Source organism: Lepus europaeus, chromosome 18 (genome assembly GCF_033115175.1).
Source record: "Lepus europaeus isolate LE1 chromosome 18, mLepTim1.pri, whole genome shotgun sequence".
Taxonomy (NCBI): Eukaryota; Metazoa; Chordata; class Mammalia; order Lagomorpha; family Leporidae; genus Lepus; species Lepus europaeus.
The window spans coordinates 46,375,385-46,401,363 of record NC_084844.1 but is presented as its reverse complement, the minus strand read 5'-3'; the positions used below and the strand labels follow the sequence as shown (position 1 = coordinate 46,401,363).

Below are 25,979 nucleotides of genomic sequence, written 5' to 3'. Positions count from 1 at the left end.
CCTCTGTCAGGTGGCCCTGCTGGTCCCCTGCTGCAGTGGCCTGCAGGGGCTCCCTGAGGGCGGGCTGTGGGGGTGCGGCCGTGAAGCGCTGTCAGCCGGCCATGTTCCCTGCCGTGTCCTGGCCCCCAGCCCGCAGGCCCCTCTCCGCCAGCCCAACAACGCCAGAAAGAGGCGTATGCTTTCCAGCCCGTTTGCCTACCCCCGGGAGTCGGTGTCCTTGGCAGTACCGCCTCCCGCCCGCCCGGCCTGCCCTCCCCGTGTGCCCCGCTCTGTCCTCTCAGCGTGTGCCTTACTGCTGACCTCTGCATGGTCCCGTGCCCACTAGCCGGCCCTGGCCCCTCCCCCCGGAAGGTGCTGGGGCTGAGGCCGGCTCTGCCCTGCCTGGCCCTCTGTGGCCTCCAAGGGGCTCTGGGTCCGAGCAGGTGTCCTGGAGCTCCCCCCGCATGGGGGCTGCAGCCCTCGGTGGCAGCCGGGGAAGCCCAGGGCACGGCGGGCGCGGGGCCGGGGCGGTCAGTCGCTGAGCACGGCCCCTGGGAGCTGGCTGGTGAGCGTGTGCCAGCGCTCGATGCGCTTGTCTTTGTTCTTCAGGCAGTCGAACCAGTGCTTCAGCCGCTCGCCCTTGGCATTGATGCCGAGAACCACGCCACCTGCAGGGGGCGGCAAGGGTAGCCAGCGGCACGGGATGCGGCTGGTGCTTCCCCGCAGATGGGCTCTGAGCTTGGGCAGCATGTGACCTCCCTCCACCACTGCCCCCATCGGCCGGGGCGCAGGGGCTCGGGCTGGTCCCCAGTGCTGACCGCCAGGGTGGCTGCGTGCCCCCCCCCCCCGGTGCTCCTTTCCTCTCGGGGTCCGTCTGCTCCTCTGAGGGCCCTCGTGCTGCCCAGGGCAGCTGGTTCCTGACCCTGACTCTCCCCAGAGGCCAGGGAGGAGGGTCCGTGGCCGGTTTAGGGCTTCAGGCCTCGGCTGAGCCCAGGGCAGGCAAATGGCCACCCGGCGTACCTGTCATGCCTCCTTACCAATGAAGTCGTTGGACTTTCCGATGTCGTAATCCCAGACGGTGACCTCCAAAGTCTTCTTGGCCAGGTCCCCGTGCTTAATCTCGTAACAGAACTCCTGCTGACCAGAGCGCGGGTGAGGGACCCAGCGGCAGCCAGGAGGCTCTCACGGGTGACGGGGGATGGGGGTGGGTGGGGCGTGTGCCGGGTGGTGGGCAGGTCCTCACCCATGCCGCCCACTTGCACATGAGGGCCCTGGGGGTCCCCGCACCCTCCTGAACCTGCTCCTTCTCTATGTTCCTGCATTTGCTGCCCACTTGGCCGTCCCCGACCACTCTTGGGCCTGGCTCGGCTGACCGCCTCCTCCTCCAGGACCCTCTCCCTGGCTTCTGGGCCCTCCATTCAGGGAGCATCCTCCAGCCACCTCTGCCTGGCCTGGAGCGGCCGGGGTGGCTCTGGCTCGGCCAAGGCCCTCTGGTGCCCTCCCCACCTGCTCCAGGGAGATGGGGATGCACCCAGGTGTGCACCTCCCACTGTACCACCCCCAGCCTGAGGACCTTCCAGTAACAGGGGCATCTAGATCCCCCCCCACTGAGCACCCCTCTTTCTCACACCTGCTCCCCAACCCTGCAACCTCAGCAAGGAGCCCGATTGCCTCCACACTTGCCTTTCCCGCCCTACACCCACATGGCCACACCCTACCAGTGGCCCCCAGCAGTGGCCTGGGTGGCGCTCTGCGCCCTTGCACCTCATTGAACTCCGGGTTCAGGGTCTTCTTCTTGACGGCCGTCTTGTGTTTGGATCTCTTGTCCACATCTGGCTTCAGGTATCTGGAACCATGAGGGAGGCCAGGCAGAGGGTCGGGGGGAGTCCTGGGAGCAGACAGGCTGGGCAGGGCTGCGCAGAGCGGTCCGCCCTTGGGGAAGCGTGCCTGGGCCCCTCCCATCCCAGCACTGCAGTGGCCGGGGTGAGGGGCCAGCCGGACTTCTGCTCCCGCGCCTGCTCCCCACAGCCCCTAGGAGGCAGGGTCTCTCTTGTTTCTGGATGTCTAATTCTTTTTTTTTTTTTTTAAATTTTTGACAGGCAGAGTGGACAGTGAGAGAGAGAGAGACAGAGAGAAAGGTCTTCCTTTTGCCGTTGGTTCACCCTCCAATGGCCGCCGCGGCTGGCGCACTGCGGCCGGCGCACCGAGCTGATCTGAAGCCAGGAGCCAGGTGCTTCTCCTGGTTTCCCATGGGGTGCAGGGCCCAAGCACTTGGGCCATCCTCCACTGCACTCCCAGGCCACAGCAGAGAGCTGGCCTGGAAGAGGGGCAACCGGGACAGAATCCAGCGCCCCGACCAGGACTAGAACCCAGTGTGCTGGCACCGCAAGGTGGAGGATTAGCCTATTGAGCTGCGGCGCCAGCCTGGATGTCTAATTCTTACAAGGCTCACCGTTCCCACCAGAAGAACGTTTTTAGCAGAGTTGGGCTCTGGCTCAAACCTCCTTCAAAAACAGATTTGGGGCCAATGCTCTGCCACAGTGCTGGCATTCCATATGGGCACTGGTTCTAGTCCCAGCTGCTCCACTTCTGATCCAGCTCCCCACTAATGTGCCTGGGAAAGCAGTAGAATATGGCCTAAGTCCTGGGACCCCTGCACCCATGTGGGAGACCCAGAAGAAGCTCCTCGCTCCTGGCTTTGGCTTGGCCCAGCCCCAGCTGTTGTGGCCATTGTGAATCAACAGATGGTTCTCTCTCTCTCTCTCTCTCTCTCTCTCTCTCTCTCATTCTGCCTGCCAAGTAAATAAACAAATCTTAGAAAAGAAACACAGGTGGCTGGGGGGTGCTTGGCTTGGTGGTTAGGACATCGTGCCCCATATCTGAGTGCCCGGGTTTGATTCCCGGCTTGGCTCCTGACTCTTGATCCCTGCTCCCACAGACCCTGGGAGCAGCAAGTGATGGTTCAAGTGGTTGGGTCCCTGCCACTGTCATGGGAGACCTGGATAAAGTTCCTGGCTCCCGGCTTCAGCCTCCGCCCAGTCCTGAGCATCAGAAACAGCAGATGGAAGCTCTCTCTGCTTTCCACATAAGTAACTGTAAGGTACACTCGGCTCTCTGTGTCCTCAGCGGCGTGGGTCCAGGGCACCCCTCCACAGTGGGCACCCAGGTCGAGGCTGTTCCACTCCCTCCCGTGACCAGCACGGGCTTTGCAGAACACCTGTGAGATGCTCCTCCGTATGCTCGCCAGCATGCTGGGATCAGTGATGGTAAGTGCTGTGCCAGTCGTTGCTAAGCCACACTGGATTGGAATACCGACAAAAAAAGCCATCTGTTGGCTGGCGCCGCGGCTCAATAGGCTAATCCCCAGCCTGTGGCACCGGCACACCGGGTTCTAGTCCCGGTTGGGGCGCCGGATTCTGTCCCAGTTGCTCCTCTTCCTGTCCAGCTCTCTGCTGTGGCCTGGGAGTGCAGTGGAGGATGGCCCAAGTGCTTGGGCCCTGCACCCACATTGGAGACCAGGAGAAGCACCTGGCTCCTGGCTCCTGCAGCGCACTGGCCGCAATGCGCCGGCTGTGATGACCACTTGGGGGGTGAACCAACAGCAAAAGGAAGACCTTCCTCTCTGTCTCTCTCTCTCACTGTCCACTCTGCCTGTCAAAAATAAATAAATAATAAAAAAAAGCCGTCTGTATGCTGTCAGTCCAGATGTAAGTCTTTTGAGTATGTAATACATTTTTTAAGAAAATTATTTTCATTTACTCGAGAGGCAAGAAACAGAGACTGCCATCTGTCGAGTCACCCCTCAAACACCCAAGCCGACGGTGGGAGCTGGGAACTCCACTGGGTCTCTGTCACCTGCTGCCTCCCGGGTGTGCACGAGCAGGAAGCTGGATCGGGAGTGGAGCCAGGACCCGAGCCCAGGCACACACATGGGAGTGCATCTCAGCTGCGAGGGGAAGCACCGGCCCTCCTCCAGGGTTTGCGAGCTGCGATTGGGTGGATCTGCAGCTCAGCCCACTGTTTACACAAACAGCAGCGCCGTGCACCATGCTGGTGGGCTCTGCAAGTCTGGGAGCTGTCGGCGTGTCCTTCGTAAGCGCACGGCACGCCATCACACGTGTGCGCCAGCGCTGCATACAGCAGATCGCACGGTCTTGCTGTTGTTGAGGCTGGGCCCTGTTCACTGCTGGTCACATGGGAAACCGGCAGCGCCAGCACCGTTGTCGGGCAGCCTCTCCTGGCACCTGCTGTCATCAGAGTTTTAAAGCTAGCAGCCTTTCTTTTTTCGGAAGGCGGAGTGATAGAGAGGCAGAGACGGAGAGATCTTCCAGCTGCTGGTTCACTCCCCAGATGGCTGCGATGGCCAGGGCTGGGTCAGGACAAAGCCAGGAGCCAGGAGCTCCACCTGGATGTCCCAGGTGGGCCAAGCACTTGGGCCATCTCCTGCTGCTTTCCCAGGTGCATTAGCAAGGAGCCAGAGGGGAAGCGGAGCATCGGAGACTTGACTAGCGCTCTGACGTGGGATGCCGGCGTCCCAAGTGGAGACTTAACCCAGTGGGCCACAACGCCGGCCCCTCTAACAGCTCTAGGGGATGCGATTCACAGGGTGTGCGACACATCACAGGGGACCCCAGAACACGCTCATTGACCACGGCAGAATCCCAGCCGCCTGGGCAGGTGCTTGCCTGCTGCCCCCCCCCCCCCCGCCTGCCCCAGCCCTTGGCAACCCCTCATCTACTTCCCGCCTCCCCGGATTTGCCTGTGCTGGACGCACACAGGGTGCGCAATTGGGTGTCTGCCATCTTCCATCTGGTGCCACGTCTCCAGGGCCCATCCGTATCGGAGCAGGTATTAGAACGCCATTCCTTTTGACGGCTGTATACTATTCCAGCGCACACGACGCCCACTCAGCAGTGGCCAGGCCCTTGTGCGTTGCTTCCACCCGGGGGCAATGGGAGGTACCCCCCTGAGTGTGCACTCGCTTCCTAAGTGACTGCCGACTGCTTCCCAAAGCGTCTGGGCTCCTCTGTGGAGACCTTTACAAGTGACAGGAGCGTGACAGCGGCCGGGGGGGGCAGAGCCCAAGTAGCGCTCCCTGCGACAGACGACCCCGTGGCCTCAGTCTCCCGGGCTTCCACAACGCCCTCTCCTGCTTCCGAGTCCTGACCCCTCTATCCCCGCCCCTCTCCCACCTCCTTCTCTTGAGCCAAATCCCGCTCTCCCCAGTCTGGCCCTTCTAGAGGGTCCCTGGGAACCCACCCGTGTCCACTCACCTCTGGCACCTGTCACCCTCTCAAATGCCACCGGTCCCCCCCCAAACAACAGCTCAGGGCACAGCACAGCCCCCAGTGGTGTCACCCCCGTGCCACCATCAGTCCCCACTAGAGTGCCCTGTGTGGGGTCATCCCCGATGTTCCCCTGGGGTCCAGCGCAGGGCCTGCACGCGTGAGCAGCTGCGGGGTCCTCGTGGAGTTCCTTCGCGGCACCTCTGGGCCTCCCTGGCCCTGGCTGTGTCCCCCGGCCCCTCTCCCAGCTGCGCACGGCCCTCCGGGGTGCTGGGGTTGCGGAAAGGCCTGGCCACGGTGCCAGGAGATAACTACTCCCTGCCTGCGCGCTCCGCAAAGCCATCCAGCTTCTGCGAGCCTTCGTGTCCTCACCTGTGAAATGGGCTGGCCACCTTCGCCCCGGTGTTGCCAAAGGAGCACCTAAGAGAGGGCAGCGCGGTGGACGCCATGCCCACTGCCCGCCAGGGTCCCGGGGCAGCACACTCACATTTTCACGTAGGGGTCCGAGTAGCCGTTGGCGTCCATGGCGGCCAGGTGTGCACAGCGCACGATGCCCACGAGCAGGCCCTGCTTCTGCGAGCTGTACTTGAGGGAGATGAGGATGCGGCCGCGCTCCTCCAGGGACTTGTCTTCCGTCTTGTCCACCTGCCGGGCGGGGCAGGCACTGGGCTGTCCTCCCCCGCTGCTCCCCGGCCTCGCTGCCCACCGTGTGCAAGCCCTGCCCGGCCCTGACCCCCGCTCCTCTGGCCCAGGGGCCTCAGACCGCCCTGCACAGATGCCTCGCGGGGAAATTTCGGCCCCGCCGGACGCACGGACGTGGGCTGGGAGTGGACTTCACCCTCGTGAGTGGCGGACCTGACAGCATGCACCAGTGAGACGGAACTCCAGCCTCAAGTCTGGATGAGCTCCGCTGGCCGCCTCGGGCGCCCGCCCGCAGCTCAGCCGTGCTGCCTCCGACGGCAGACGGCAGACGGCGCTGCGACAGCTGCCACTCAGCCACGCGCCTCCAATGGGCACTGACCCCTGCTGCGGTGCCCGGCCTCTCGGCGTCCGCCCGGCCCTCCCGGCAGCCCACGCGTGCTCTGCACGGTTCTGTGCGCCATCAGCCCCTGACCCCTCCAGGACTGGGCTCAGCCGGGGGGACCGGCCTGGCCGCCTTCCTGCCGTCGCACAGCGGTGTGGTGGCTGCCTGCTTCCCCCCATGTCTGTCCTGGATCAAACCAGGAAGGGTTCAGAGAAGCCACAGGGGGCTCACTTCAGTGCCAGGCAGAGCAAGCTGCGGGCAGAGGGGCGCTGCGTGGACCGCACGCGACAGCCGGCTCTGTAATTCCCACGCTGTGGGTGGGTGAAGGCCTAGCCCAGGGGAGGCTTCCTAGGGAGCCCAGGGCGAGGGCGGGGGCAGGGTCAACTCCGGGTTCAACCTCACGCCAGCAGCTCCAGCCTGCACAGTTCAGAGATAGGCCTAAGTCTGCCCGGGCCACCTGGGCCAGTGAGCGTGCACCCTGGCCCCAGCCCTGGGACGGTGCTTCCCGGAGCCCACGCAGAGTGCCAGGCTCGGCCCCTTGGGGAGAAGCCCGAAGCCAGAGCTGTGACTCCCTCCCTCCCGCACCTCAGCAGCTGCCCAGTGCCCCCCCAGGGTGAGGGCTCCGCCTCCCACCCCTCAGGCACCGCCCACCCGAGCCCCTCAGCTCTGCCCACCACTGAATAACGCCCACAGCGCTGCAGCCAGAAGGCAGCCTCGCAGCCTGTCGACACAGCGGCAGGTGGCCGTCACCGCGGGAAACCGCACGCTTGTGCCGGTGACACTAAATGGCAAACGGGGTACTTTGGAATTTTGCGAAGATTGAGTTCCAAGAAAGGCACGTGTGACGTGGTGCCAAAAACACTTAAGTCCACACGTGGCTTTCCTCATGACACGCGTTTTCCATGAACGTTCCGGAGGCTCATCACGGGGGAGAGGGGTGCTCTCAGCAGGTGTTCCAGGGCTGGGCTGGGATTCTCTGGGGTGGTTTCATATAAAAACCATCACGTGTGCCCTTGCACACAACTCACACACATGTGCACTCACACCCATGCTGCACACTCTGTGGTCGTTTATGCCAGCGATCAAAACCCAGGAACACAACTCTGCCAGGAGCTGATGCTGCCTTTCGCGGGTGACACAGATCACCGGGAAAAACCGGGCTACCTGTGGCTGGTGACTAATGAGACGGGAAAGGTTGCACCCATCACACAATGTCTGTGTGTGGGAGAGACATGACAGGGGAATAAAAAGGTGAGCAAGTTAAGCAGAACGACAGAGGCGGATGCTGGGGGCAGCACAGGCCGCAGGCTGACTGGTTCCCAGGGCTGCACCTGCGATCCAGGGCCTGAGGGCTCCAAGCTCCCTGGGGCTGGCCACACACACACAGGTGGTGGCAGGTGTGTCCTGGTGGGCCTGCTCAGGCCCCAGGGGGAATGTGCCACTGCCCACTCCTGAACCAGGGGCAGCAAGGCGTGGAGAGCAGAGAGGGAGGGAGGGAGGGAGAGAGGCCGGCCAAACAGACCAACATCTGGACAGCTAACCCTGTCCTCAGGCAGGGGCGGTTTCTGGGAAAGAACTACTTCCTGTCTCCCAGAGGTGGCTCCCAGGCCCCGCTCGCCTCACTCGCTCCAGTTGTACGTCCGTGCAGCTGACCCCGGCCGCCCTGGTCCACAGCTGCCTCAGCCTTCCCCAAACCTGGGCACTGCCCTTCCCCCTGGGGAGCTGCCCTGCGGGCACATCCCATCCCATCTGGCTCCTGTCCCTGCAGCCTGGGCCTGAGCCACACCTGCTCGCTCGCTCACTCGCTTGGCTGCTTGCTGCCTTCCCGGCCTCTCCCCTGCAGCTGTCATTCGCATCAATTCTGAATCTGTGCGTGGCTCCGCTGTCACCCAGGGGGAAACGTCGGGGCCCTCCCAGCCTCCCCTTCACCTCTCTGAGCTCACCGCCCCCCACCCCGCTCCCTCTGTGGCCATTCTGCTCCATTCTGTGGCCCGGAGCAGGCAGCTGGTTCCGTCTGTCTCCCCCGCACCTGCAACCTGCCAGGTGCGCAGCAGGTGCGCCCTGGGCCGCGCCCGCTCACCGGCAGCTGCTTCTCCAGGCAGATGCTGAACGTCTTGGTGTGGTTGGGCTTTAGCTTCTTCAGGGGCACGCGCGTCTCCCCGATGAACTCGTTGTGGCGGAATTTGTCCTCGTCGCACACGGAGATCCTGGGGGACAAGGGGCACGGCCGGGGCCTCAGAAGCACTGGGAGCCCCCAGTCTGCTTCCAGGGGTCTGTGGGTGTGGCTGGGGGCAGGGGAGGGGGGGAGGGAGTGGGCGGCTGGGGCTCCACCCACCGCAGGGTCTTCCGGATCATGTCCTCGTCTGTGATCCCGTAGTAAGTGAGGGTCTCGTTCCATGTGGGGTTCAGCGTGTTGCGCAGGGTCTTGGTTCTGAGCTTATTGGCCTGCAAAGAGAAGCGGGGTCTGAGCAGGGACCAGCACAGGAGCCCGGTGGGGAGGATATCGCTGGCCCCAGGGCGGCCACGTCCAGTGCTTAGAGCCTGTGGATGCATGGCCTGACACCTGGATGTGTGTGTGTGTGGGGGGGAATGGGCGTGCAGGTGGAACGGAGGGCGCTGATTGGCTAACTGTAAATGGGGCGGGCCCAGGGCAGTCACAAGACCCAGGGCAGGTCAGGGGCAGGCGTGGCTGGCTTTGCTGATGCAGGAAGGGGCCACCAGCCACGCAGCCAGGGTGGCTTCTAGGAGGAGGGCAGCCCTGCCGACACCGCGAGCGACTTGGTCGTTTGTTACAGCAGCCGCAGGAAGCGGTTCCCGTGGTCCTCACACTTTACCTGCCCCGCTCCATCAGACCCTCAGCTCCCGGTCTGCTGTGCCCTGATGGCTGCCGGCACCCAGTGCAGCCTCTTAGGTCACGAACCCCAGCTCAAGGAACCCCAACAGGGCACACAGCCTCTGAGGCCACGCACCCCATGTCAAAGGAGTACTCATGCGTCTCCCGGCACTGCTTAGAGCAAGACCGCTCTTCATACAACGCTGCCCTGGGTGGGGGGCTACGGGTGGGGTTTGCAAAGCCCACTCCCGGGCCCACGAGTCTTGCTCAGAGCTCAGTCCCTGAGCTCCTGTCTTGGCCTACTTCCCTGGGACACCCGCCCTTGGCACCTGCAGCCCTGAGCTGTGCTGGCCACAGGAGGACACTGAGGCCCAGGCAGGGACCACCGTTGTCCAGGTGTGGGGGATGGGACCTAGCCCTGCCCTCCCTACAGAAGGAGTAATGGCCCCTCCTGGAAGGTGGGTCAACTCAGGCCCCGCCCCTGGTAGGAAAATAAAATACTGAGCAGGAAGATGCACACAAGGACGAATCAAGCTTGCTCTTCCATGCTAAGGCTCACCTCGATGCTCTGGTTTAACAGCAATTTTTTTCTCTTCCTCCCCAGACGCACCTGTTGTGCCAGTACCCTAAGCGTGGGTCCGGTGCGTGGGAACAGGAGTCTGTGGGCAAATACACGGGCAGCTGCTGCCCGCCATCTCCTTTATGGAGACACAGAGCAGCCCATCAGCTCGTCAAAGGCGCTGATGAGGCCTGCAATAAAGGGACTCATTTAGCCAGGTTTTCCCATGTTATCTGAGCCCAGATCCCTTTGTTTGCACATGATATTAACCTCCAGCTGCGAGTGTGTCTATGAAACCCTCCTGGGGACTCTGGGGGTTTCTTCAACCCAGCAGGCGTGTAATGCTGACTCACGAGGCCCTGGGGTGTGAGATGGGCAGGAGCTGGGCGCCCACCAGCTTGCTTGGACCCTTCGAGAGAACGGGAGTCCCAGGCCCAGCAGGGTGGGCGGCCCTGGGACACAACCCTCTCACCTTGCTGGCTCCCGGCAACAGGTGCAGCTTCACGTAGGGGTCCGCCAGCCCATTGTGGTCCATCGGCTTCAGGCCCTGAGCAGGGACAGCAGACGGTGTGAGCTGGGGAGTGGGGGGTGCAGGGCAGCCAGGGCCTGGGCCAGCCGAGGCCCTCTGCCCCTCCTGGCTGGGTCCGTTCATGGCCCTCTTTTCCGAAGCACCCGGGCCACACCCTCAGGTCAGGGAGGGCCATGAGGCTGGCGCCATCTCCAGCCTCTGCCCCCAGACACGCAGGCCAAGGCCTCTTGTCCCCCACCTTGCTGGTGACCCTCCTTGCTCCAAAGAGGCCCGCACTGTCCTGCTCTGGTCGGGGGCTTCCCTCCTCCGGGACCCGCCCCCTTCGCAAACACAGCCTCTGACTCTACGTCCATGGACTCCTCGGTCTACTCATCCACGCGCTTCCCTGGGGCTACAGGAAACCGCCGCGGGGCCAGGCTCCCCGGCCCTCCCGCCGCGACCGCAGGGCTCCCGCAGCCGGCGGCCGCGAAGGCTCCGTCCACAAGGTGGCGCCCTCCCCAGCCTTGCTTCCAGCCGCTTCGCCAACCGTGCCGAGCGAGCCCCGCCGGGAGCCCACCGACCCACACCCGGCCAGGCGGGGGCCGAGCTGACCTCAGGCTCCTCCTCCTGGGGTCTGCATTTTCCCTTCCGGCACGGCGTCCCCCGGGGCCTGACTCAGACCAACCGCAAGTTTACTGCACAACGGGGAGGGCGAGGGGACCGGCTGCTCCCACCAGGCGCCCCCCCCCCTCCGGGCCGCCCTGACCCTCGGACAAGGCGAGGAGCCTTGAGGGGTGGGCGGCCGCCGCTCGCGCCTGCGCTCAGCCCTCGGCTGTGGGTACTTCGCAGCTGGGCGAGTGGGTGGGCTGCTCAGGGCCCTAAGCCTCGTCCGTCTCATTTGTAAAAGGGGTTGATGATCACGCGTTCCCCGGGCCTGAGGGGAGCAGACAGTGCAGCCGGGGGAGGGCAGGCGGGAGTTTGCCCCTTCCCTCCGTGCCAGGCCCCTGGGACTGTGACCCAGCGCCTGCAGGCCGCTGCCGCCGCACGTTCGTGGCTGTGCAAGGTGTTTGTAGGGGTCAGGTGTCCAGCTTTTCTCTCACACAGCTCTGGCCCTCCAGAACGCCCGGTGTGTCTACCTCTGGCTCGGTGGCCTCGCTGGCGGACTTCAGGTGTGGGGAGTGACGCCTGCTCCGTCCTGCAGGTCCCTGGACTGTGCTGGGGCCTCTGCCCCGCCCCCACCCCTCCCCCCAGCAGGTCTCTGGGGGGCCTCGGGGGCCGCACACTTGGCTCAGAAGCCGAAAGTGACCGTGGGTGCAGCCAGAGGCCCGGGCACTATTCTGTCACCAACTTCCGGGCCCACACGGGTGGCCTCCCTGGCCCCGGGGGGATCCACCTGCTGCCTATGGGGTGCGGACAGGGCCTGCTCCCAGGGAAGGTCAGGGGCGTAACTGGAAGCCCTTCAGAGGGATCCCCCCAGCTTACAGTGTCTGCTAGAGGCTGCGGGGCGGGGTCCCACAGGCCGGGGAGGGGTCTCTAGCTCTGCCAAGTGTTCAGGGCCAGCCTGAAACAGCGGCTGTCCCACGGGGAGGACGCTCTGCCCCGGCACAGCCCGCGGGGCCTGGAGGGCTTCCCTGCTACCAGACTGCAGGGTGCCACATGGGGGCCCCCAGAGTGCTTGGATTCCTGGGCACGCACAGCGGAGGGGTCTGTCAGGTGCAGCCCTGGGCTCACCGGGTGGGGTCTGTGTCCCTGGTACTGAGCTGACGGTGGGGCTGGGTTTGTGTTTTACAGACAGGCGGGGATCCCGTGTGGGGTTCTCCTGGCTTTTCTGCACGTGTGTGTAGGGGGTGCGTGTGTGGCCATGACTGATCCTACTGCACACACAGCAAACCCTGAGGTGGCCAAGTCAGAGCCCAGCCTCCCCCAGACACCCCCATCTCACTCCTACCCCAGGGACCCAGCCCATCCATGCCTATGCTGCCCTGTCTATGAACCTGGGGGTTCACAGAGAAGGTTCTAGAAGGTGGAGGCACCACTGTGGCTCTGGGGCCACCCATCCCCCGCTGTGGTGCCTTCTGGGTCCCGCTGTAAGCAGAGGCATATGTGTGTACCCACAGGTACCCACCTAGACCTGGGGTGCCCACACAGACATACACACACACACGCACATACATCAGGCTGGGGAGGGCAGGCAGCTACACACAGGGTGGGGGGGTCCTGGGGTCTGGGATGGAGGAGGAGGGGCGGGCTCTGGCCAGAGTGGCCTGACAGCCTAGGTAACTTTTCTAAGGCAGGGAGGAGCCACAGAAGGGGCCCACCCCCACTGGGGGCCCAGAGGAGAGGGGAGGGTGGGGACCAGCAGGCAGGTGGCTGTGGCCCGTGGTGGACGGCACTCACCTGCCTACTGTGCCCCACGTGGGGTGCCCGTCCCGCTGCGGGGGCTCAGAGCCAGGGGCTGCCCCTCAGCTGACAGGTAGGACCAGGGAAGGCGTGGGTCGGGAAGGCCGGGGTGGGTCAGGGCCCAGGCAGCTCCGTAGGGTGCTGGGCCCAGCCCCAGCCCCGCCAGGGGCTCTCCTAGGCCTCACAGGCCCTTACCTTTCGAGAAAACATCAACTTGGGCACCTTCCTCCCGGAGGGAGCCATGAGGTAGAGGGCGGAGGGAACAGCACGGGTGAGAACAGAGCTGGCTCGGGGATGGGCTCCACAGACACCCTGCACCCAGGGAGCGAGGCCAGGAGGCCGGACCCCTGCCTGGGGTGGTCTTAGCCTCCTCCGCAGCCCCAGCCTCCAGGGCAGGAGCTCGGAGTCGCCCACTCCTTGGAGTCCCGGCGGCCGCGGTGCTGGGCGCTTGGGTGGGAGAGACCCCAGCAGCAGCCCCAGCCTCCCTCCATGCCTGCCCTGCGGGACCCACGGCCCCCACCCCCACCCTGCTCACACCCTCCGGCCCCTCCTCTCTCTGCTCCCTGAACACCGCCTGGCAGGGATTTTAGTTCTTCTCCCTGCCCTGCCCTGGTACAGCCCAGGGGACAGAGGCAGGGCTGGGCTCCCAGCCGGCGCGGGGGTGCAGGGGTGCAGGGCACGGGGCGCGGGGCCTACCTTGGCCTTGCTGATGGTGCAGTGCAGGGCGTTGCTCTCCTGGTCGTACAGCAGGCTGAAGTCCAGCGTGCCCAGGGCGGCTGCCGACAAAGAGGGCCGGGGTCACGCAGCGGCAGGGAAAGCCATGCCGGCCCCTGCCTGCCCAGATGGGCCTTTTTTTTTCCCCCAACAAGATTAAAAATATTGTTTGGAGAAATCAGCGCAGGCCAAAGTCATCCTTAATAATTCTCAGGGGATTTAAATACGCAGACTCTAGGAACGCAGGCAGCGACTCCGATTAGACACAGCATCGGACCCAGCCCGCCTCCCCCTCCGCCCCAGGTTCTGGCCGCAGGGCCACCTGCAGAAGCCGAGCAGCCCTCCGGGTTCCAGTCACCGAGACTGCTCACAGACGGCCGCTACAGCCCTGAGACCCGCTGGTCACATTTCAATGACCCCTATGGGCACCCGTTCAAATCCCGGTCGCCCCACTTCCCATCCAGCTCTCTGCTGTGGCCTGGGAAAGCAGCAGAAGATGGCCCAAGTCCTTGGGCCCCTGCACCAGCGAGGGAGACCTGGAAGCAGCTCCTGGCTCCTTGCTTCCCCCTGGCTCTGCCCTGGCTGTTGAGGTTACCGGGGGAGTGAACCAGCGGTTGGAAGATCCCCTGCTCTATTCTGCCTTTCAAATAAATTAATAAATCTTTTTTAAAATAAAGTAAAAATCACCCAAAAGGATTTCTTTACGGAGACGAACGCCCCAGGCTCTCAGCCTTGGCGTCTTCCTGCTCACTGAAGACACAGGCACACTTTAACGTCCCTGGTGATGGCATCGTCAGTGCTGGTCTTTTTTTTTTTTTTTTTTTTTTTAAGATTTATTGTATTTGAAAGGCAGAATTAGAGAGGGAGAGGGCTTCCATTTGCTGGTTCACTCCCCAAATGGCTGCGACAGCCAAGGCTGTGCCAGGCCGAGGCTTGGAGCCTGGAACTCCATCCAGGTCTCCCACGTGGGTGCAGGGGCCCAGGTACTTGGGCCATCCCTCGCTGCTTTCCCAGGTGCATTAGCAGGGAGCTGGATCGGAAGTGGAGCAGCCAGGACTTGAACTGCTGCCCACACGGGGTGCCGGTGTCCCGGGGGATCGGGGGCGGCGGTGCTTAACCTGCTGCGCCACGCTTCCAGCCCCGTCAGCGCTGCTCTAACCTACACAGCCTGTGAGTACTAACACACAACCACCGCAAATTTACAAAACTGTGAAATCTACACATGTGAACCACACCACGTCCTCCAGGTAACAGGTAGAAATGGAAAGGTGGGCCACCAGCAAGGACAGAATGCATCTCCATGGCAACCACCGCCCACTGAGCACCTACTGTTTGCCAGTGCCACCCAGCCCTGGGAGCGGTGACATTGGCCCACTTTCCACACGAGGAGCTGAGGCCCAGAGGTGAGGCTCAGGGGGCCACGCCCACTGCCCGGCCCCCAGCCCCTGTGCTGCACTGCCTATGGCTGGCCCAGGGTGGTGCCCACATGTGCCAGGCTCTAGCTACAGGGGCTCCTGTCCTCCCTGGGCAACTGCCCTCGATTTCCCTCAGGCCTGAGTGGCAGGCAGAGAAGCTGCAGGCCCTGGCCAGGCCGACCGCTGAGCCACTGGGAGGCTCCCCCGGGGCTCGGCCTCTGGGGGGCCGTGGGCTGGCGGCGAGGAGCAGCTGGGTCCCCGTGCTGCTCCCCCGTCTCTCAGAGGCAGCAGCCACTCTCAGGGGCCAGGAGGAGGGCGCAGCAGGAACGGGGTGCAGCTGCCACCCTCAGGAGCCAGCACACGCCACAGCTGTGGCCTTCCGCGCCGAAGAGGCTCTCGGCACCAGGCCAGGACGGGCCCCGGACAGCAAGAGGCACATCCCCTTATGCCTTCCGAAGCCTGGTCCTGTTTCCAGGCCCTGAGCTGGTGAACCGTGTCGTGTACACATGTATTGTATGCTCAGGATACGTACGGGGCAGGGTCCCTCTCCCCACGGCGAGCCCTGCTTACTGGAAAGAATGGATGAAAAGAACCCACGCGGTGGAGTCCACTGAGACAGGAGCTACGGAGGCCCTCAAGGGATGCCTGGCCTCCACTTGGATGGGAGCCATCAAAGAAGGCTTCCTGGAGGAGGTGACGCCTCGCCTGAGCCATGATGGAGAAGTAGGAGTTGGCCAGTGGCACAGGGGGGCTTTGTGGCTGGAGAGATGCTGGGGTGAGGGGTGAGGTGCCTGTTCTTTAGGCAAGGGCTGGAGCTGGGCTCCTAGCATGGAGCTTGGTCCTCCTGTGGCTACTGGCCAAACCCCGCCACAGCATCCACTGCAAAGGCAGAGCTGGGGAGATGGCACCCCGACCACACGGGCCCTTGCAGGAGTGCACCCGCCCCAGGCAGGCCACCGTTCCGTGTAGCCGCCCGCTCTTCCCAGGCGAGGACAAGAGTCGTGGTTGTCGTGCACCCCCTGCCAGGCTCACGGCCCCGCCTTTGCCTGTGGCACCGCTGGACAGCGTCCCTGTGTGTGACCTGAGCGTCTCCCACATCTCTGTGCCCCGTCTGCCGAGTCCCGGCGCACGGGAAGCCCTCGGAGGTAATTATAGACGGCGCAGTCCCACTTTGGCAGCTTTTCTAGAAAACTGGACTTGTTCCCCCGAGACCCGTTCTGGAACAAAACTGCTCAAACAGGATTGCTCCCTCCCCCGCCTGGGGAGCAGACACACCAGTGTCACTCGATGCTGCTGCCTGTCACTGTGACCACAAAGACAAAGAGAGGGCTGGGGGGGGGGTCCCTGTGCTGGTGGCCCCGGGCGGCCTGGTTCTGACTTTTTTTTAAGTTTAATTTATTTATTGGAAAGGCAGAGTTACAGAGAGGCAGAGAGAGAGAGAGATCGACCTTCCATCGGCTGGCTCACTCCCCAAATGGCTGCAATGGCCAGAGCTGGGCCGATCCAAAGCCAGGAACCAGGAGCTTCTTCCAGGTCTCCCAATGGATGCAGACTGCTTTCCCAGGCCATAGCAGAGAGCTGGATGGGAAGTGGAGCAGCTGGGATTCGAACCGACGCCCATATGGGATGCCGGCACTGCAGGCGGCGGCTTTACCTGCTATGCCACATGCCAGCCCCTTAATAAAAGTTTTAAAAGAAAGAGTTGGGCCGGTGCCCTGGCGCAGCGGGTAAAGCCGCCACCTGTGACACCGGCAGCCCATATTGCGCCTCGGCCACGCCACCCCGCCCCATGCTCTGTGTGCTCAGACTGTGTGCTCGCCAGTAGTTCACAGGAGCGCGACCTGGGTGCCCACACACTCATGATTTCTGCATGTCGCAGCCCCAGAGAAGGACAAGCGGGAGAGACAGAGGGCTGCCTGCTCCCCAGGGGCCTCCTGGCTGCAGAGGGAGAGGCGCTGCTTGCGACAGAGACTCTCTGCGAGGAGGGCTTGGACATGGCCCAGCAGAAGCCAGCCTGTCCCGGGGACCCCGAGCCTGGGTGGCCTAACACACCTGGGAAAGCAGCGGAGGATGGCCCAGGTGCTTGGGCCCCTGCACTTGTGTGGGAGACCCGGAAGAAGCTCCTGGCTCCTGGTTCCAGCCTGGCCCAGCCCTGCCTGTTGCAGGGGAGTGAACCCTGTGGGGAGTGAACCAGCAGATGGAAGAGCTCTGTCTCTCCTTCCCTCTCTGTCACCCTGCTTCTCAAATAAATAAAGAAACAAAAGAAAGAAAGGACAGTGTCTAAACGGAAGTGTGGCGTGGCGGCAGTTTTGGGAAGCCCGCCGGTGGTGAGGCTCTCTTAGGGAGCGAATGGTCCCGAGACTTCATTCTCTAGAGGAGACGCGTGGCTCAGAGAGGGACGGTGACCTGGCTGGGCGGGCCCAGCGCAGCTGCCCAGAAACCGGAGAAAGAAGGCAGAGCCCCTGGGGGGCGGGGCGGGCCTGTGGGGGGAAGGCGCCTAGGCTGTGGGTACCGCCCCCCCCCCCAGTTTACATCTGCAGAAATGATGAGGGCCGGGCACTAACGGGCCTCTGCTCCTCAGATCCTCCCTGGCTAATTCCTAGGCGGTCAGCTGTGCCCTGTGGGCTTCTCCGAGGCCCAACGGCTTGGCACGGCTCTCCTGACCCACCCACCGCTGGGAACAGGAACTGTGTCCTAAATAGAGAGAGAACTACTTACTCAAAAATTTCACTTATTTTTATTTAAAAGGGAGGGGGGCGGACCTTCCATCTGCTGGTTCATCTCCCCAATGCCCGCGATAGCCAGGAGCCCGTAACTCCATCCGGGTCTCCTGCATGGCGGCAGAGCCCTCAGCACTCCATGTCCTCTGTGGCCTCCCAGGATCCTTTGCAGGGAGCTGGGCTGGAAGCAGAAGTGCCAGGACTGGAGCCAGCACTGTCATACGGGCTGTGGGCCTGACCCGCTGTGCCACAACGCCCACCCCCAAGTGGATTCCTAACCACAGCACCAAACACCTGCCCCTGGGCCGACTTTTTCTGAAGAAAAATATCAGCCTTCCACATACTTAAAAACTAAAAACAAACAAAGAAAAAAAAAAAAACAAGCAAACAACTGTAGCAGGAACCACGGACAGCGACGCAGCCTGTGTTGAACCTGATCCACGGGTGGGGACAGTGGGGCACGGAGCGAGGCAGGGACAACGGGGAGGAGAGGAAGAGGGGTCAGCGGCCAGGGCAGGGCTGGCCGGCGGCTCTGCAGCCCTCTGCTTTCGGTTGCTGAGAGCTCCCTGTCCCTCCCAGACCCAGTGCTGCCCGGTGGCAGCACGGCCTTGGCCACGTGATTTCCCCCGATTCCAGCCGCTGGGCCGTGGGACCCTGGGTGCGGCTGGCCTCTGCACATGGCCCTGCCCCCCCCCCCCCACGCGCCTTGCCCTCTCCCTAAAGCCACTCCTTTGGGTTTCCGAGCGCACTGGGCGGTCAGAGGTGGCGGGTCCAGCACCGAGCCGGACATGTTGGGAGAGTGCACACAAATATCATGGTGGGTCTGGGCAGCACACGACTGAGGGCGAGCGAGGAAAGGGCACCACAGCCAGCAGGCCTGGCACCTTGGTGGCACACCCAGCCACGAGTGCCGACTTTGCCCTTGCTCCAGGCCTCCAGGGTGAATTAGGCAGGCTCAGGTTGATGCATGAATCTTGTGGGAACTTCTGGGAAAGGTTTCCTGGATCTTAAACTGCGAAATGGAGTAGGAAACCGGTCCTTCTCAAATCTAGGTGACGCCTGGACCCACAGCAGCCACCTTGGGCCGTGAGGATTCTGCTGGGTTCATGGAGGCACGGGCACCACTAGGACCCTGGTTTGCACCTGGGTGTCTCTCACCCACACATGCATGGGAGCAGGAGATCGACCCTGGTTTCCAGCCTCCGCGGGAAAGAGTGTGGCCGAGTGGGAAGACAGAAGCATCACCAGGGACAGTGGCAAGGGGGCTGGAGTGGTAGGATCGTCACTGTGCTCGTGGCCCAAGCCACGGGCTCTGGTCTCCGGTTTCTCCCAACTCCAAGCCTCTGAGTCATAGCAGCTTCGGAGGCTGGAGCAGTAGCCGCAGGTGGTGGTGGGTGTCTCTAGCGATGGAGCTCTGCCCCTTGGGCGGGCCGGGGTGGGGAGGGGCAGGGGCACCAGTGTTTGCTGCCTGTGCCCTCTCCCACCCTCCCAGGAGCTCTGCTGGGAACACTAGGCACGTGCCTTGAGGTGACTTAATAAAGGATGGGCTTTGGAGGGGAAACAGAAAGGCGGAGTAAATCAACAGCACTTGTCTTCCGGCCTGGGACAACACAGCAACCGCCCTCATTTCTTTTTGTTAGAACAGAGATAATCCAATAATTAGGGCAGCAAATAGCATAACCCTGGCTAAAGCCGTAATGAACCATCTGGCTTGAATCATTTAGGCTTATTCAGGGATCTGGCTGTCAAGAGCCCAGAGCAGGGCACACGGCCTGGGGCAGCGGGTGGAGGGCAGACCTGCCCCCAACCTGTTCCCCCCAGGGGCAGGAGCCCAGGTTCCTGCGCTCAAAGCCAGGATGGGATCCAGGCCTTGAAAGGCGGCGGGGGTGGGGGGTGGGGGGGAGGGAGGGCACACAGGTCCCGGCTGTTCCCCAGCCTCTTGTCAGCATTTCCTTAGCGTGTCCTGGTGACATGGGTGTGGCCAGCCCACAGCTTAAGCTCACCAGGCTGTGTCCACTAGAGTCTGCCCCCTGCCAGGACACCCAGCCCAGCCCTGTTCCTGCTGCTAACCCTAGGGGGACAGACAGGTGGCGGGGCTGCCGGCCCGAGCCCCTGGCTCTCTGAGGGCTCCGGGACTTGTTGGCAATGGCATGCAGGGGTCCTCTGTGGTAGGAGGAGGGCGGCCTGAGGCTTGGGGAAGCCCTGCCCCACCTGCCCACTCCCTTGGCCCAGGAGCGGCTTCTCTAGAGGTGACTTGGGATTCAGGGTGGCCAGGAGCTGACTTGTCCCAGGGAGGGCCTGCTCAGAGGCCAGCAAGGGAGGGGGCTAGGGGCGGGGTGGGGGTGCGGGGCGATGAACTCTGCCCCCAGTCTCCCAGGCTGGCAGGAAAGTGGGGGAAAGGACTACTCCCCCACCCCATGCTGGAGGCAGGGCCCCACCTGCCAGGCCTTTGGTCCAGGCTTAGACAGAGTGCTCAGCCCCGCGGCGGTGGTGGGGCCTCCCCAGGCAGGGAGGGGAGTGCCAGCACTGCGGGTGGCACCAGTAACCTCCACTTGGGCAAATTATGGACTGGGGGGAACTCCAGGCCTGGAGCCAGGTGAGGGCCCCAAGCAGGCTACAGACCCAGGGCCGGGTTTGACGCTGGGTTTCCGGGTCTCAGGGATGCAGCTGGGGCCACAGCTGGGCGGGGAGCCCCTCGCACCGCGTCCCTGGATCCAGCTGGTGCACAGCGACTCCCCATGAGACCACGACCTCCTCCTGCCTCGGTTTTGCCCACCAGCCCCGGGGCCGGCCGGGCCTTGGCCCCGCGGATCCGGGCCCTCGCCTGCTCCCTGGGGGCTCAGGGCGGGGAGGAGGGGGCGCGGGTGTAACAGGTGGGCAAAGGTCGCCGGTCTGGCCAGCGCCGCGGCGGGGTCCACGCAGCGACAGGAGGGACCGCCAAGGTTTTTCCGAAGGACAACCGGCCCCGCGGTCTTCCCGGTCCTCGGCCCGCGCGCCAGAAAAGCCGCCGCGCACTGAGGGCTGCTGGGCCCACCGGGAGGCCCGGGCTCCCCGCCCCAGCCCGGACCCTGGGCCGCGGGGCCTGTCCGGAGCGGCTCGCGCGCGGGGAGCCACCGTGCGGCCGGCAGCAACTGGTGTCTCCCCGGGGCGCAGCTCCGCCCTTCCCGGGAACAAAAGCCGCCGCCCGCGCCGAGCTCCCCGCAGGCGGGCCGAGAGGGGGCGCGGCCCCGGAACGGGACGCCCCCAGGGGGCGCCCCCAAACTTCCCACCTCACCGGCCCCTGCCAGGAGGTGTCGGGCGGGTGTGCAGGGTGCGCGGAGCGCACGGGGCAGGCGCGGGGGCCGCGGGCTGGGCGCGGGGCGCGCGGGAGGGCGAGGGCATCTCGCGGGGGCCCCGGGGGACGCGCGAGGCCGCGGCGCGCGCCCCGCGAGGGGAGGGGGCCGGCGCCGGCGACTTGGAAACTTACTGCAGTCGTCCGACTCGTAGCCGTCGGCGTCCGGCTCGTCCTCGGGGGGCTTGGCGGGCGGCCGCGCCGGGCTGGGGCCGGGGCCGGGGCCCGGGCTGGCGCCGTAGGCTCCGAAGAGCTGGTCCACGTCCTCCTCGTCGTCGCGGGCGCCGTCGGAGGGGCTGCGGCGGCCGGCGCTGGCCGCGGCCGGGCGCGCGGGGGCGTCCGGGGGCGCCTCGGCGCGCGGCCCGGCGGCCGGGGGCAGCCCCCGCGGGAAGCGGGGGAAGTAGTCCGAGATCTGCTTGATGGGCCGGATGGGGCCGGGGCACACGTCGATGGCCATATGCTCCTGGATGCTGATGGTCGCCTTCTCCCCGCGCCGCCGGAGGGTCATGCAGGCAGCGCCGCCCCGCCCGGGCGCGGCCCGGCCCGGCGCGACCCCAGCCCGCGGGCGGCTCAGCAGGCCCGGCGGGGCGCGGCGGGGGCTGCGGGCGCGGCCGGCGGCGCCCCCGGACGGCCTTGACGCGGCTCCTGCCTGCTCGGCGGCGGCCGGCGCGAGTGAGTGCAGGGGCCGGCAGGCAGGGGGCGGGCCCAGCCCGCGTCACCCGGTAGCAACCAAGCAGGGTGAGTGCGCGGGCTGCGCGGGAGGCGCGGAGCGGAGCGAGCCGGGCGGCGCCACCCGCGCCCGCACTCGCGCTCACACCGGCGCGCACGCCGGCCCGGGACCCTGCGCGCGCACACGGCGGGCGGGCGGCCAGGGTCCCCGGCGCCTCTGGCTTACGGTGGCTCTTGGGGCCAGCTGACAGCCGGCTGAGCAGGGACCGCGGGCCACGCAGCTCCGCGTTCCTGCGCGGGCCGCCACACGCTGTCACTCTCAGGACACACGCAGGTGTGTGCAGGGAGCGCCGAGCACGCACAAGCGTGTGCAGAGACAGTGACAGTTCCACTCACGCCTGCAGGGTGCGCGTGCACACACAGGCACACTAGATTCTGTGGCACAGAAGCCCCCCCCCCCACTTCCCCCTCCCCCTCACGGGACACAGAAACACCTGTGCAGATGGGGACCCTGGACACATCTCCCCGTCTAACCTTGCCCACTGCACTCCTGCTAGCGCAGGGCCCAGCTGCTCCCACACCAGCAGGAAGTGTTAGGCACACGCAGCCGGGCACTCTCAGGTCACCTGCGTGCTGGGCCTTTGGCAGCGCCTCCCGTGCTCACTGAGTGGCTTGCAGGACCCAGGGGCACTGGGTGGCCTATCAGGAGGGGGTGAGATCAGGGTGGGCCTGGGCAGTGAGGAAGGAGGCAAGGCGCAAAGGCAGGGGCGCAGGTGCCCGCCTGCTCAGGCCTCGGTGTGGCCAGGGAACTAAGCCCATCCCGGCAGCCCAGCCTAGGCTGCCGTCTGGCTGGGAACTGACACAGGTGCATCCCTGGAATCCTGCTCTCCTACCTGGAACGCTTGTCTTCCCGTGAGTCTGAACGAGGACTCTGAGCGTGGGTCGCCCCTCTGCCACCCGGCTCGCCACCCCGGAAGAGAGGCGGGCCTTGCTTGCGGCTGCATCATTGCGGCAGCTCATTTGATTTCTCTGGACCTGTGTACCCCTCCGGGCAATGGGGTTAATTCTAACTCCTCGGGAACCTCACAAGGTCAGCTTTCTCTTCCCCTTGCCGTAAGAGCCAAGGCCCTGGTGAGCCGTGAGGACCAAGCGTTGTGTTGAGTTCTGAGCTGGTGGTGGTGGCCGCCACGCGCCTGGGGAAGCCAGGAGCTTGCGCAGTGGTCGTCTCATTGATTGCTGTCGCACCCCAGCACGGAGGGCGGGCACGCTGCTCCCATTTTGCAGGTGAGAGAATTAAAGGCTCAGACACGGCACCTGTGCAGGCGGAGTGCCGGCTGGCCGCAGAGCCGGGATGAGAATCCAGCGATGAGTCTGTGCGGTGTGATGTCCTGCGGACGGGCAGCTCATACATAAGGCACATTTGTTTATCACAATTCCGAGGCCACGGAGTCCAACGTAAGGTTTGGCGTCTGGGGAGGGCTGCTCTCTGCTTCCAGGATAGGCCTTCCTGCTGCCTCCTCTGGAGGGGAGGTCGCCGGGTCCTCGCCTGGCGGAGGGGGAAGGGAAAAGTGGAACCAAACTCCTTGTGACAGGTGCTTCTATCCATCAATCCACTCACGAAGGCGGAGCCTCCCCACACAGCAGCAGGTGTCCTGACTGCTTTTTGCATTTGTTGGAGAGATAGAGATCGATGCAAAGATAGGGAGAAAGGGGGAGAGAGAGAGTGCTTCATATTCTGGGGTTCACTCCCCAAATGCCCACAGCTGGGCTGGGGTCAAAGCTGGGAGCCAGAACATAACCCAGGTCTCCCACGTGGGTGGCAGAGCCTGATTACTGCTGCCTCCCAGGGTCCACATTAGCGGGAAGCTGGACTCAGGAGCTGGGCACTGACGCAGTAGCCCGCTGTGGGATGCTAGCGTCTCTACTGCCAGACCTGCAGAGCTGTCCCGAGGCTCCTCGGACAGGGTCCACCCTCACTGGGGAGGGGAAACAGGGGACCAAGAGTCTTGCGGATTGAACCTGCCCAGCCCCAGCCCTGGCCATTGTGGCCAATTAGGAAGTGAACCAGCAGGTGGAAGACCTGTCTCTGTCCCTCCCTGTTTGTCACTCTGCCTTTCAAATAAGTAAACGTCCTAAAAGAAAGAAAGAGATGGGCGACTGCAGACATCCGTGTGGATATTGTTTGCCCGGCACTGGTTCTCTTGCCTTCCTGGTGCAAACTGTCATCGCATGCCCTGCACCTGCCTCAGTTTCCCTACCTGTGAGATGCAGTGCTGCCCTTCTTGTCCAGGGCTGGGAGGGGTGTGGAGCAGTGGATCTGCCAGCTGGCAGGTGTAGGGAGCTTCAAGCCCCAACAGTCATGTCATCTGTAGTCCCCCATGCTGCGGTGGGCAGCTGGGGTTGGTGCCAGGGGTGTAGCTCTGCCCTGGTTCATTGCCTCCCCCTCACCTCTCCTCCACAGGCCTCTGAGCACTTGCACTCCCCACAGCCCCCCACACTGAGGCACACGTGGGTGGCCGGGGCTCCAGGGCCACCGGGATGGCCCTCAGTGCGCGTCGCAGCCCCTCGCACCCGCTGGCTTGGAGTCCGTGCGGGCCGACACCGGGGGTGTCTTAACAAGCAGCCCCAGATTATTTTTATGAAGGCTGAGACTTACTGGCTCGGGAGGTGTAATGGTTTCACACAGTGACTCGCAGCCTGTGGGCTGCGTCCCCACCGCTCACAGGGGTGTCACACACACCCACCCGTTACAGCTCGAAGAATTTAGTGGTTCTTTTTGGAAGGGTGAATTTTGTTATTGTTGATTTTTTGATCACTGCATTGCTTATCAATTCTTTTTTTAAACGATTTTATTTATTTGAGAGGTAGAGTTACAGACAGTGAGAGGGAGAGACAGAGATAAAGGTCTTCTGTCCGTTGGTTCACTCCCCAAATGGCCACAGTGGCCGGAGCTGCGCCTATCCGAAGCCAGGAGCCAGGAGCTTCTAACGGATCTCCCACATGGGTGCAGGGGCCCAAGGACTTGGGGCATCTTCCACTGCTTTCCCAGGCCACAGTAGAGAGGTGGATTGGAAGAGAAGTAGCTGAGACTAGAACCGGCGCCCATATAGGATGCCAGTGCCGCAGGTGGAGGATTAACCTAGTGTGCCATGGCCCCTGCTTATCAATTCTTAACTCCGGGAACTAAGGTGGGGAGTGGGGTGGAGTTTCCAGTGGGTTTGGCGAAGCCGCCCTGGGGCGCCTGATACGCCCTCCTCTGGGTAGGATGAGCTCCTGTTGTCTGAAAATCACCAGCTGCTCCCTTTCCTCCCAGCAGGCTGAGGAGGTCACCTCTAGGCAGTACTTGGCTCCATGCCCATAGCTGGCACCGCTGGCTGGTGCCCATGCGCCCCCTGGCCCCAGCTCCCCCTGGCAGCACCTTGTCTGTGTTGGTGGGAATTGGTAACCCAGGGAAGGGGCTCCCGGAGCAAGTGCACGCAGTGTGCTCCTGGAAGGAGAGGCGTGCCGCCTCCTGTGTGTTCCTCTTTCCGTGAATCCACGCTTCAACACACGCCTGCTGAGCACCACCCTGGACAGGCCACGGCCTGCAGGGGCTGGCTGGTGAACGGAGCCCTGTTTCCTTGAGCATCCAGGTGATGGGGGAGTGAATCAGGAAGGGACCTAGGAACCCTCCCCTGCCTCTTTTGCACACGGGGGCCCCAGCAGGGAGGTGTGACGGAGCGCGGATGGGTGCAAGTCACCTTAGGTGTTGGCGCCGTAGCTTGTGGCTGCTCCAGGCACACTTGATGTCTTAAGTGATAATGAAAAATGGAGCTCTTTCTGCTCATTTCTTACGCTCTTTCTCATAAACACATTACACTTGCCACACTACATTTACGAGCTCTGGGCCCGGCGGTGGGAGGCTAACGCTTACCTAATGATGTCGCTTTGCACACGTCTGCTCTACAGCTGTGCTGACGGCCCCTCCTGGGAGAGCCGCCGAGCCGTCTGCAGACCACAGGTGTGGGGCCGCTGCACCTCACCCAGCCCTTAGCTTTCCAGATGGCAAAACTGGGGCCCACGCCCGGATGTCTGACGCCTGGCTCACACGGCCACTGAGGCTGCGCAGAGCTGGGCGGCAGGGCTGGGCTCTCTCCCCCTACCCTGGCTGACATCTGGGCCACTGCACTGGAAAGGGGCCTAGGAGGGGCGACTCACCTGGCACCAGGTGGCCTCTGGAAGGACATCAGGTGACATGGAAGCTTAAAGCTGAGTGGGTGGGTGGGTGGGGGAGGGGAGCGCCAGAAATGACCTCTGGGAGGACAAGGGCATAGCTCTCGGCTTGGTGGTAGTACCACTGATGAGCCCTCTACCCACAGAGCCTGGGACTGTGGGAGCCCAAGTGGTGGGTTCCAGGGGTCTGCAGGCCCCGGGCGGACAGCTCAGCAATGTACGGATCAGGCTGGGCAGTTCTGATCCAGGCTCTAGCAGTTCTGAAACCCGAGGCCGGCAGGGCAGCCACGAGTGTTCCTTTAGACAGCTTTGAATTAAATATGCAATTCA

At 63.8% G+C, this 25,979-nt stretch overlaps 1 protein-coding gene across 1 annotated transcript; it reads right to left on the bottom strand.

Annotated features, from left to right (window-relative positions):
* Positions 1 to 260: 260 nt before the first annotated feature.
* On the bottom strand, positions 261 to 21,276 carry DOC2B (double C2 domain beta). The gene is made up of 9 exons (XM_062215728.1): positions 20,904 to 21,276; positions 13,285 to 13,364; positions 10,153 to 10,227; positions 8,624 to 8,733; positions 8,369 to 8,495; positions 5,752 to 5,909; positions 1,744 to 1,825; positions 1,017 to 1,113; positions 261 to 647 (listed from the first exon to the last, which is right to left on the bottom strand). The coding sequence occupies exons 1-9, from the start codon at positions 21,274 to 21,276 to the stop codon at positions 511 to 513; spliced, it is 1,239 nt and encodes a 412-aa protein (XP_062071712.1). The 3' UTR covers positions 261 to 510.
* Positions 21,277 to 25,979: the final 4,703 nt, after the last annotated feature.